This window comes from Schistocerca gregaria, chromosome 5 (assembly GCF_023897955.1).
Source record: "Schistocerca gregaria isolate iqSchGreg1 chromosome 5, iqSchGreg1.2, whole genome shotgun sequence".
In the NCBI taxonomy this organism is placed as follows: domain Eukaryota; kingdom Metazoa; phylum Arthropoda; class Insecta; order Orthoptera; family Acrididae; genus Schistocerca; species Schistocerca gregaria.
In genome coordinates, this window is record NC_064924.1 from 208,283,417 (window position 1) to 208,296,047 (window position 12,631).

General features: G+C 41.3%; 1 protein-coding gene across 1 annotated transcript in view; it reads right to left on the reverse strand.

The window, feature by feature from the left end:
- Positions 1-894: 894 nt before the first annotated feature.
- LOC126272374 (uncharacterized) overlaps positions 895-12,631 on the reverse strand; it is an 83,339-nt gene continuing 71,602 nt past the window's right edge. The window contains exon 4 of the mRNA XM_049975188.1: positions 895-1,256. Within this exon, the coding sequence (XP_049831145.1) occupies positions 1,092-1,256 (165 nt within the window). The 3' untranslated portion in view covers positions 895-1,091. The remainder of the gene's footprint in view (positions 1,257-12,631) is intronic.

The following is a 12,631-nucleotide window of genomic DNA, read 5'->3' on the forward strand; positions in this document are numbered from 1 at the left end:
ACTTACTTTTATTTGCACGCAATGTATCCTGTAAATGAAACAAACTGCTACTGTTCCTCGCGCATCCCCTCGAACTCCACGCCTGCCGCTAGTGTACTCCAAAATTTCAGGAGTTTTTCTGCTAGTAATCGACAATACCCTACATGTATTCATACTTTATGTACCCTTTGTATAGAACAGAAATAGCTCCTGCATCTGAGGTGTCTACTCAACTAAGAGTCTGATGTTCTTGTGCCGAAACATATCAGGAAATTTTCTCCTACTCATCCATATTATCTTACATTTATTCACACTTTATGTGAGCTGACATACCTTGCTCCAAATGGAAATTCTGTCAAATTCCTCCTGAATGCTCCAACGACGAAACTTTGCCAGTCACAGCAGTGTCGTAAGCAGACACTTTTGGATTTTAGCTCACGCTTTCTGAAAGTAACAGATCTTTCCTGAATAGTGAAGAAAGTACATGGTCCCATGTCATCAGAAAATGGTCCATCTAAGCTTACTTTTGTTTTGAAAAATACTTTTTGTCGAAAAATAGTAATATTGTGTGATCCATTATCTGTAGAAACCTCTGCTTATTATTCGTGTGGGAATATTAATCTCTGCTACTTTTTTATGGAACTAGAAATTCCAATATAGATCTGTCTGTTTATCGTACAAAGAAGTGTTTTTTATTGCTAAAGGAAAAAAAGTTTCCCATATTAGACCTTCTACTGTGGAACTAACACGAAAAATTACTAGGAACATTTTGCAGCCAGTAAACAGAAACGTTTTTTCTTATTTTCATTAAGTTAACACGTTTCAGTTCATATCCTCATTTTCCGAGTTACACGTGATGTAAAACGCTGCAAAAACAATATAACATAGGATTCTGGACAAAAATAAATATAGCCATTATGCTGTAAATCACATACATATATTTTGCAAAAACCTGCCCAATAAATTGCTTTTGTTTTCAATAACAAGCGTGTGATTACTTCTTAAATTTTTGAATGAAAAAATTCTTAAACTCCCTTAGTTTATGGACTAAACTTCGATGAAACATTTAAAAAAACTAATGGCTTATCACATTTGTGAGATGTACTAAAAGATCAGACCAAAGGAAGGCCAGTGTCTATTTCGACTTCCATCTTCTGACACCCAACAATCTTTTCATTATCAATGGCGACATTTTTCAGCTTCCAGAAACCGTCGATTGCTGGAATGCGCGAGAAGCTTTCAGCATCGAATTCTGCATCCACCATCTTGTAAACACCCTGAAACGAAAAATATTTTACAGCCATCAGTGTAATTATTAATCCTTTTCATTGATTTGCACCAAAAACACATAGCTAATGAAATGAATGTACTAAAGTTAGGTTACGAATAACTTGCTTCTGTTTCGATAACTCTTCTGAAAAGCCTTAAAAGCTAAAAGAAAATAGTACAAAATACTTTTCAGTCAACTCCTGGGTAGGTAGTTGCAATTTATTGTACACCCTCTTTCCCTGTTGTCTTTAACAACATCCGTTTTCATGCTGGGCTACAAGTTTTCTGGTTTAATAACCCTGGAAACTTCATTGTTAATAATAATTCCATCAGATAGTGTGCCTAGTTTTTCTTTCTTGGAAGTAGACTTTCATCTTCGAAAAAGTTTATGATCATGAAACCAAGAAATTTAATAGGAGCTAAATCAGAAACAATGTTGAATCTTTGCAACACCATGATCATACTATTATGCATGTATGTGAGTCCTCAGCAACAGGATTCAGGCAAGAGAAATGATATTTCCTGGTCGTTTGTAGATACGATAAGCGGAGACGAAATACAAAACTAGTATATACGACAGGGTCTTAACATCAATGATCTAAGTAGAAAAGTGATGATATGTCAGAAGAAGTCAAAGTCGCACATGGAATGGATAATCCATGTATGTTTCTCAAGAGTACTATAGATGTAGCAACCAAAACACTTCCACAACTTGCACACGCCGAGGGCCTGATAACACTCATGAATAAGTGATATTACAACAGCTTTGATGACGATAGCAATGACTGATAGTCCGCAATTCTTGGTCTAATATTTAGTGTCACTGGCTCTAGACTGCGAAGTCACGGTTTCGATCATCACAAGGGTTAGAGATTTTCTTTGCTCGGGGACTGGGCGTTTGTATAGTCCTTCATCACAAAGGCGCGCAAGTCACAGAAGTGGTGTCAAATAAGTGTAGAAACACTTGCTCTAGGTAGCCAAAAACCTCAGCTAGGGTCTCCCGTCAAATAATGCTACCTGACCATTTCTCTTCATACATAATTAATTGTGTTTAGCACGTAGATCCGAACAGCTCTCATATAGTAACGCATAGTAGTAATACACAATGCACACTCACGCTGGAAAACGTATCTCACACGACACGCCATAATATTCCACAATGACGCACAAATGAAATTAGTAACATCTTCAAAAAACCTAGAATTAATATATCCTTCAACACAAGTAGAACAATGCACGCGCACAACACATTAAAATACACTAGTGTAACATTTAAAATAAAATTATAAAAGACGACATCTTGTGCTGTCTGTGCCAGAAATGTCCATCATAAAAGCAAAAAAATTACATCTTATGCTACTTTTGGCAGGAAGATCCATTTCAAGCACAAGGGGAAAAAATCAACATAAAATGAGAATCGATTCGTTCATGTATAAAAGTTTTCTAAAAAGCGTTTATTTTTCAACTCGTTGGGACCAAGTTGGAAAATAGACTGTTTTTAGACAACTTTTATACGACACTGAAACATTTGTAGCTTTATTACGATTATTTTGTCTATGGGTTGACTGTAGTGTGTGGACACCAAGTGATTTTATGCGTAGAATGTCGTTTAGCGTTGCATCGTTTAGTCCAAAAGACAGCGAAAAATCCATCTCGCCCCAGCGAAGCCACCTAAAGCATCGTATTTGTGGTACAGATCTTATACTTGAAGCTGGTCCGTTGCCCACATTAAATAGGGAAGACCAGATGATTAAACCATTACGACCATTGGGAACGCTGTTTTAAGGCTTCTGGGAAAGATATTACTAAATTAAGCATTACTCTGGAATGCTTCTTGAGCGAAAATATTTTGCAGCAATGTATCTTAGCATGGGAAAATAGTGTGTTACTCAAACTGCTGTGTTCGTTTGCAGGCTGAGTTGGCATCCCTTCGCTCCCAGCTTCAGGCAGTGTTGGCTTCGGTCACACAGCTTGAGGCTGTTGCCAATGGGGGGTCCGGATGGGGGTTTGTCAGGGACGGCCAGCTCGTCCCACGCATCCCCCAATCGGACTACGACTGTGGTTGCCCAGGATACTGCCCGCATTGAGGCTGATCCCTCACCTGTGGTAGAGTGGGAGATCGTCCCAAGGTGTGGCAGGGGGCGAAAGACATTCCAAAGGGCTGAACGGAAGGGCTCTCCAGTTTGTCTGACGAACCGGTTTCAGACTCTGTCTCAGGGTGATACTGATCTTCGGCCTGACATGGTTGCTTGTCCTTTTCCAGAGGTTTCCCCTCAGTCTGCAAGATCCGGGCGGTCGCAGAGGGTGGGCTTACTGGTAGTTGGGAGCTCCAACGTCAGGCGCGTAATGGGGCCCCTTAGGGATATGGCAGCAAGAGAGGGAAAGAAAACCAATGTGCACTCTGTGTGCATACCCGGGGGAGTCATTCCAGATGTGGAAAGTGTCCTTCTGGATGCCATGACGGGTACAGGATGCACCCATCTGCAGGTGGTCGCTCATGTCGGCACCAATGATGTGTGTCGCTATGGATCGGAGGAAATCCTCTCTGGCTTCCGGCGGCTATCTGATTTGGTGAAGACTGCCAGTCTCGCTAGCGGGATGAAAGCAGAGCTCACCATTTGCAGCATCATCGACAGGACTTACTGCGGACCTTTGGTACAGAGCCGAGTGGAGGGTCTGAATCAGAGGCTGAGACGGTTCTGCGACCGTGTGGGCTGCAGATTCCTCGACTTGCGCCATAGGGTGGTGGAGTTCCGTTGGATAGGTCAGGAATCCACTACATGCAACTAGCGGCTACACGGGTAGCAGGGGTTGTGTGGCGTGGGCTGGGCGGTTTTTTGGGTTAGATGGCCTCAGGCAAGTACAGAAAGGGCAACAGCTTCAAAGGGTGCGGGGCAAAGTCAGGACATGCGGGGACCAAGCAGCAATCGGTATTGTAATTGTAAACTGTCGAAGCTGGGTTGGTAAAGTACCGGAACTTCAAGCGCTGATAGAAAGTACCGAAGCTGAAATCGTTATAGGTATAGAAAGCTGGCTGAAGCCAGAGATAAATTCTGCCGAAATTTTTACAAAGGTACAGACGATGTTTAGAAAGGATAGATTGCATGCAACCGGTGGTGGAGTGTTCGTCGCTGTTAGTAGTAGTTTATCCTGTAGTGAAGTAGAAGTGGATAGTTCTTATGAATTATTATGGGTGGAGGTTACACTCAACAACCGAGCTAGGTTAGTAATTGGCTCCTTTTAACGACCTCCCGACTCAGCAGCATTAGTGGCACAACAACTGAGAGAAAATTTGGAATACATTTCACATAAATTTTCTCAGCATGTTATAGTCTTAGGTGGAGACTTCAATTTACCAGATATAGACTGGGACACTCAGATGTTTAGGACGGGTGGTAGGGGCAGAGCATCGAGTGACACTATACTGAGTGCACTATCCGAAAATTACCTCGAGCAATTAAACAGAGAACCGACTCGTGGAGATAACATCTTGGACCTACTGATAATAAACAGACCCGAAATTTTCGACTCTGTATGTGCAGAACAGGGAATCAGTGATCATAAGGCCGTTGCAGCATCCCTGAATATGGAAGTTAATCGGTATTGTAATTGTAAACTGTCGAAGCTGGGTTGGTAAAGTACCGGAACTTCAAGCGCTGATAGAAAGTACCGAAGCTGAAAAAGGGAGGAAGGTTTATCTGTTTAGCAACAGTAATAGAAGGCAGATTTCAGACTAACTAACAGATCAAAACGAAAATTTCTGTTCCGACACTGACAATGTTGAGTGTTTACGGAAAAAGTTCAAGGCAAACGTAAAATGCGTTTTGGACAGATATGTGCCGAGTAAATCTGTGAGGGACGGGAAAAACCCACGGTGGCACAACAACAAAGTTAGGAACTACTGCAAAAGCAAAGAAAGCTTCACTCCAAGTTTAAACGCAGCCAAAACCTCTCAGACAAACAGAAGCTAAACGATGTCAAAGTTAGCGTAAGGAGGGCTATGCGTGATGCGTTCAGTGAATTCGAAAGTAAAATTCTATGTACCGACTTGACAGAAAATCCTAGGAAGTTCTGGTCTTACGTTAAATCAGTAAGTGGCTCGAAACAGCATAGCCAGACACTCCGGGATGAAGATGGCATTGAAACAGAGGATGACACGCTTAAAGCTGAAATATTAAACACCTTTTTCCAAAGCTGTTTCACAGAGAAAGACCGCACTGCAGTTCCTTCTGTAAATCCTCGCACAAACGAAGAAATGGCTGACATCGGAATAAGTGTCCAAGGAATAGAAAAGCAACTGGAATCACTCAACAGAGGAAAGTCCACTGGACCTCACGGCATACCAATTCGATTCTACACAGAGTACGCGAAACAACTTGCCCCCCTTCTAACAGCCGTGTACCGCAAGTCTCTAGAGGAACGGAAGGTTCCAAATGATTGGAAAAGAGCACAGGTACTCCCAGTCTTCAAGAAGGGTCGTCGAGCAGATGCGCAAAACTATAGACCTCTATCTGCGACGTCGATCTGTTGTAGAATTTTAGAACATGTTTTTTGCTCAAGTTTCATGTCGTTTTTGGAATCCCAGAATCTACTCTGTAGGAATCAACATGGATTCCGGAAACAGCGATCGTGTGAGACCCAACTCGCTTTATTTGTTCATGAGACCCATGAAGAAAGTTTGCATACTACGCAATGAAAGACGACTCAGAGTAGTGGTTAATAATGAAACGCGATAACTCCACACCCCTCTCATTACAATACATGATCACGGTTTACAGTTTTTACATTAAAATCATATGTCAAGATCTAAGGTGCATGACAGTACGCCTTCACATTCTACTGATTTTAGCATCTCCCTCATCATTTGACAAGCCATCCTGGGCTTACTTTTCAGCATAATAATGCCCGCCCACAACACGGGAGCTTCCTATTACTTGTCTTTGTGCTTGCCAAACCCCACTTTGGTCATAAATGCTGCTGGATCACTCCCCAGGTGAGAACGTTCGGGGCATTATGGGCAGTACCCTCCAACTGTCTCGAGATTCTGACAATCTAATGCGCCAATTGGACATAATCTGGCATGATAACCCTCAGGAAGAAATCCAGCATCTCTGTCATTGCCAAGCCGAACAGTTGCTAGTGGTCCAACGTGTTATTGATTGTCTCAATTTGTGAAACTCTTTGTCCTGAATAAACCATCCAATTTTCTCTGAAACTGTTTACCTCTACATGTACATCATATCTACCGATTTCCGTCCCATTCGGAGTCGTTCTTTTGTCTTGGAGGGTATTAGACGCCCTCCCATCCACCACCGTCTGCCCCACTCATCCCTGGAAAACAGCATTCTAATACCGCGTAATACACCTTCTAGCATTGATAATGGCCTCAACTGGGCGAGGAACAGAGTCCAGGTTTCTTCAGGTGTATGATGTCAAGCCACTTATCAATGATTATATCGTGTGGAGATACCAGACAGTGAAGTAATATATTGCAACAAGACGCCTGCTATTCCAAATAGTCCCAGACATTTTGTATGGACTTAAGATCGCCTGATTTAGCGGACCAGTCGAGACGCGACACAGTGCCTGTCGGACTGTCAAAGTAGGAATGTATGTCTGTGGTACTGTGAACACAGCTGTTGTAGTGTGCAGAAAATAAGGGGGACACTTGACCACCGAGAATGTTGAAATAAACATCCTGATTCATGTTCACGGAGCTTGAATGAGCAGACCCAAGTCATGGTACGGAAAACAGCCCCAAAACATCAAAGCATCACCTCCGATGTGAGCGACCCCCTCCACAGACACAGCCGCATCGGGCCGTCAGTACAATCGTCGCGTTGCATCATTGGAAAAGAGGCAAAATCGCGACTCTCGGGCCCACACTGTACTACTGTCCCATTTCTGTATTGATTGGGGCGTTGAGGACGAGCAGTCTGCTCTGCTGCTGCGAACAATGACCTTTTGCGAGGTACGGAACTCCATACGTCCACTGCATGCGCATCTCGTCGAAATGGTTTCCCACAAAATGGGTGAGATGGACAGTAGATATAAATATATAAGGAGTGACCATTCGGATGCGCGTAACGAGGATTCCGCCGGCAGCATCTCCTACAGCTCACGTCACGTGATTTGGGACGGCGTATTTTAGCTCGTGTAACGCCTAGTTTATTCTGAGTGTTATTACTTCTCTTGTACAGACAGATCATCTTCAGAAATACCGTGAAAACTCGCATACGTGTTTTACGGACATCTTAAGAATCTGATACCCTAATCTCTGTTATAATTAATTATGTTACAATGACACTGTAGACGGCCCCAAAGTTTCACGAAGAAACAACGTATTTGGAAATATGAAACTATTACAGTAAATAGGGTTAGTTATTTGCACAATCTGCTTGTCGATTATTATTTTCATTTTTTATTTATTTTCTCTCCTGCATTTTATAGAGAAGTAAAATATCTATAACATTTTTCGCCATCTCATCAGAAAAGAAAACCAAACATTACGTAAAAAAATACATGATCAACGCTCAAATTTTGGAGTAATAAAAGAAGTGTCAGTCATTAATTTTTTGTTTCAGGTTTTGTATTGCACTGATTCATATTGTGGAGTCTGTTCTAACTAATGCGTTACAATGGCAGGTGTATAGAAAACTGTCTCATATAGAAACAGATATATTCAAGGGTTTGACAACCTGCATAAATTGGAGAAAATTAATCATCAGTTTTGTCTGTATATGAATATAGCACCAGTATGTATACACTGACTGGCTGTTTTCTCAAACACACTTGCGAATTTATCTATCACTTGTTTCGTAGGTACATGGCCATAAAATCGCAGAAATTATCTCTACAGTACGAGACTTTGTAGTACGTGTCTGGATACCATTTACAATCACACATTTGTTGTACACACCTATACATTTGTTGTACTTGGCCTCGTTCATCCTTCAGTTTACGTCCGTAGCAACGACTGTACCGCACCATAGCTGTCACTAAAACTCAAATGTGCAGAAACGTATATAAAACAAGGTCAGTGCGGGTAATATTCGAGTTTCGCTATTACCGCAAATTGTAGACAAGCAACGCTGTCCCAAAATCACGTGACTAGCCCGGTTTGATGTTGAGAATGTGTACAATGGACTATGCTCACTCCATAGACACACATACTCTATGAAATGGACCTCCGATTCATCTCGGTTTTGAAACTGGTTGTCTTTGACAAGGCCTGACACTTGTGTCCAGACCCTGTGGATTAATATTTTTTTTAAGAGCGCTATTCTTACGCTATGTTACCTGGTTGCGAGTGGTACATCATTCTTTCTAGACACTTCAGACCACTGGTCGTCAAATCTTTTGCTTAATAGTCAATACTGACACTGCAGTGCGGCACGTCCAGCAGTCGATTATTGGGGCCGGGGGGCCGGGGTTAGGGGCCACTCAAAGAGAAATTCAATTCTCACGAACCCAAGGCTACTGATAGAAGGTCACCACTTGTTGTTGTTGTTGTTGTCTTCAGTCCTGAGACTGGTTTGATGCAGCTCTCCATGCTACTCTATCCTGTGCAAGCTGCTTCATCTCCCAGTACCTACTGCAACCTACATCCTTCTGAATCTGCTTAGTGTACTCATCTCTCGGTCTCCCTCTACGATTTTTACCCTCCACGCTGCCCTCCAATGCTAAATTTGTGATCCCTTGATGCCTCAAAACATGTCCTACCAACCGATCCCTTCTTCTAGTCAAGTTGTGCCACAAACTTCTCTTCTCCCCAATCCTATTCAATACCTCCTCATTAGTTACGTGATCTATCCACCTTATCTTCAGTATTCTTCTGTAGCAGCACATTTCGAAAGCTTCTATTCTCTTCTTGTCCAAACTAGTTATCGTCCATGTTTCACTTCCATACATGGCTACACTCCAAACAAATACTTTCAGAAACGACTTCCTGATCCATAAATCTATATTCGATGTTAACAAATTTCTCTTCTTCAGAAACGCTTTCCTTGCCATTGCCAGTCTACATTTTATATCCTCTCTACTTCGACCATCATCAGTTATTTTACTTCCTAAATAGCAAAACTCCTTTACTACTTTAAGTGTCTCATTTCCTAATCTAATTCCCTCAGCATCACCCGATTTAATTTGACTACATTCCATTATCCTCGTTTTGCTTTTGTTAATGTTCATCTTATATCCTCCTTTCAAGACACTGTCCATTCCGTTCAACTGCTCTTCCAAGTCCTTTGCCGTCTCTGACAGAATTACAATGTCATCGACGAACCTCAAAGTTTTTACTTCGTCTCCATGAATTTTAATACCTATCCCGAATTTTTCTTTTGTTTCCTTTACTGCTTGCTCAATATACAGATTGAATAACATCGGGGAGAGGCTACAACCATGTCTCACTCCTTTCCCAACCACTGCTTCCCTTTCATGCCCCTCGACTCTTATGACTGCCATCTGGTTTCTGTACAAACACATTCTGAATTTACATATTATAAGGGCTACATATTAAAAGGGTTTCTTTTTTTATTGGGTTGAGCATTTTGGCCAGTTTTCCCGATCGGACGCCATGTCGGCATCAGTGGTCCACCGAAGAAACTATCAGACTGAAGTAAATAACAAGGAACTACATTTATAGGCCAAAGGACGTTGTTTAAACACTGATGTGGTACCGAATTATTACTGTCATTAGTCGTCATACAAGTGAGGAAACTAGAATAAAATAAATGACTTATCTCATATAAGACGATTCAAAAGCAAAACCATTTTCACTAAAAAAAATAACGGAATCTCACTGACAACATGAAGTATGACACGAAGTCCTGACATCAGGTATCGGGCTGTCACATTTACAGGCGTATATAAATTTGGTAACAGACCTATTTCATTTATCTGATCATTTTAGAACTAATTTCTTATATTGATTCAAATTCTGTCATAAATTTAGTTTCGTCTTTGGCAGTCATACACAAATCTTTGCGTTGGTTCGACTGTTACTAATCAATAGTTGAACATAGAGCATAAACAATTCTCATTTTGTAAGTCCAGAATACCTTTCATAAGAAGTGAAATTAACTTTACGTTTGTATTTATGGAATGGAAATTTTCCAGCTAATAATCTTCATGATATAAGCAATTTTATAAAAAGCATTGTTATCGAACATATTTTATGAATCACCATCCTAAAAGCTAAAAGTCGGATGAAACATTATATTACAGTGTGGGAGGAGCGAACTAATAGTCCTACGTAATTCCGTGATGTCAGCCAGTATACACAACCATGTTTTTATTGTAATCAATAAATTTTCTGTATTTAATAATGGCTAACATAACCAGTCATTGTTAAAATCATATATGAGTGACAAATCAGCCATCAGGATCTTAGTTTCTCGGCAGTTTATGTGAGGCACTTTTGTCACAATTTTTTAACCATATTGTGCAACAAACATGTAATTCTGAAAGAGAAACATGTATCAACCTGAATTTCTTGAAATTTCTCTTGGCACTACATTGCCAAGAACTCAGCAAATTGCAGCAAATTATGGTGAAGCAGATACTCACAAATTCTTTTGCAGCCACTGCAGCATCGGAGATCACCCAGAAACGAAGATGAGTAGTTGCTGTTAATTGTTACGCCCTGTTATATTTCAAACAATGGCGATGTATATTAGAACTAGTTTGACTACTTCTCGACAGGCAGCGGCGCTGTTCAAGGTAAAAAATATGCAATGGCCACTTTTCCCGTCCGGACCACCTTACCACACAATCCCCAACAGATCTTTCTATTAATTGGTAACCTCCATAAATTAGTATATGGTATTAATTAATAACAGTAACTTCAATGTAATACACAATCACAAAGGTTTTGAATGGCATTTTTCTTTTACTCACTCTTAATTTGAATACATATTAGTTGGTACAAACATGTACCACATCTGAAGATGACCTTCTCTACAAGGTGTTCGGAAATTCCCCGTTACTAATTTCTGGGATTTGTAAAAGAGAGTGAGTACATAATATTTTGAATAGCGGCCCATATCAGGACACGTACCGTTTCCGTTTTATGACGGTTTCAGTTCAGTTGTTTGACTTATCCTCTTCTGCTTGAGGAAATGAATTAGGGTGACGTAGTACAATATGGAAATGGTATGTGGCTAGGGCCTCCCGTCGGGTACAGCGTTCGCCTGGTGCAAGTCTTTCGAGTTGACGCCACTTTGGCGACTTGCGAGTCGATGGGGATGAAATGACGATGATAAGGACAACACAATACCCAGTCCCTGTACGGAGAAAATCTCCGACTCATCGGGGAATCGAATCCGGGCCGTTAGGTATGACATTCCGTCGCGCTGACCACTCAGCTACCAGGGGCGGACGTAGCACAATTATTAGGTAACGAAACATTCATTTACCACTTAAGCATAGTTGTTTGTATTAAAACTTAAACATTACGTGTTTACACTATTCCAAAACATACAAAAGCAAGCACAGTGTATGTAGAGAACAGTATTGATCCATTACAACAGTGGCTCGATATGGCGGCCACCACCGCTGTTACAGACACTGTACTTACAAAGCATGGTCTGGTACGCACTCTCCATCTCACATGGCGTTTCTTCGATATCTGTTGTAATAACAAGAGCTCGGGCCAGTAGCTCGACCTCTGTCTAAACAGGAGTCTCGCAAATTAAACTTTGCTTACGACGACACAAGGTAAACGTTAAGTGACATCAGGTGGCCATCTAACGTACTACACATCTTTCTCTGTATCCTATTGCTTACCAGAACGAGAAACTCTGAAACAGTCGTAGAACGGAAAAGGTATGTGTCCCAACATGGGTTCCTATTCAGAATATTACGTACTCACTCCCCTCTACAAGTCCTAAATGTTTCCGGAGAACCTGTATAGCTTGCATTCACAAATTTATATTACTTCCGTTTGACACAGATACCGTGGCAGCTGATCTGGGCTAGATGCGTACCCTCGTGCGTTGGCTGCACTGGAAGATAAACAATGAAACATTCACCTCACACTTCTATTAATTCTGAAGTGGTCGCGCTACATACTACTCAGCCCCTCACGTAAGCGGCTAGATAACTGTACTTAGCTCCCTGCCGAATTTACCAACATCAATTAAAATTAAGCACATCTTAAAATATTATTGTCTCACTAAGTATTTTTGTTTCTTACTATGCAAGAAACATACACTGGGGTAGCGATAGGCACGTAAACTGGTGCCGGTAGTACTGCGTACACACCATTGGCGGAGCTGTCATTTCTACTCAGGCGATTTAAGTGAATAGGTTTCCGACGCAGTTAAAGCTGTGCGATGTAAATTAAAAGAATTTGAATACGGAATGGTAGTTGGAGCTGGAGACA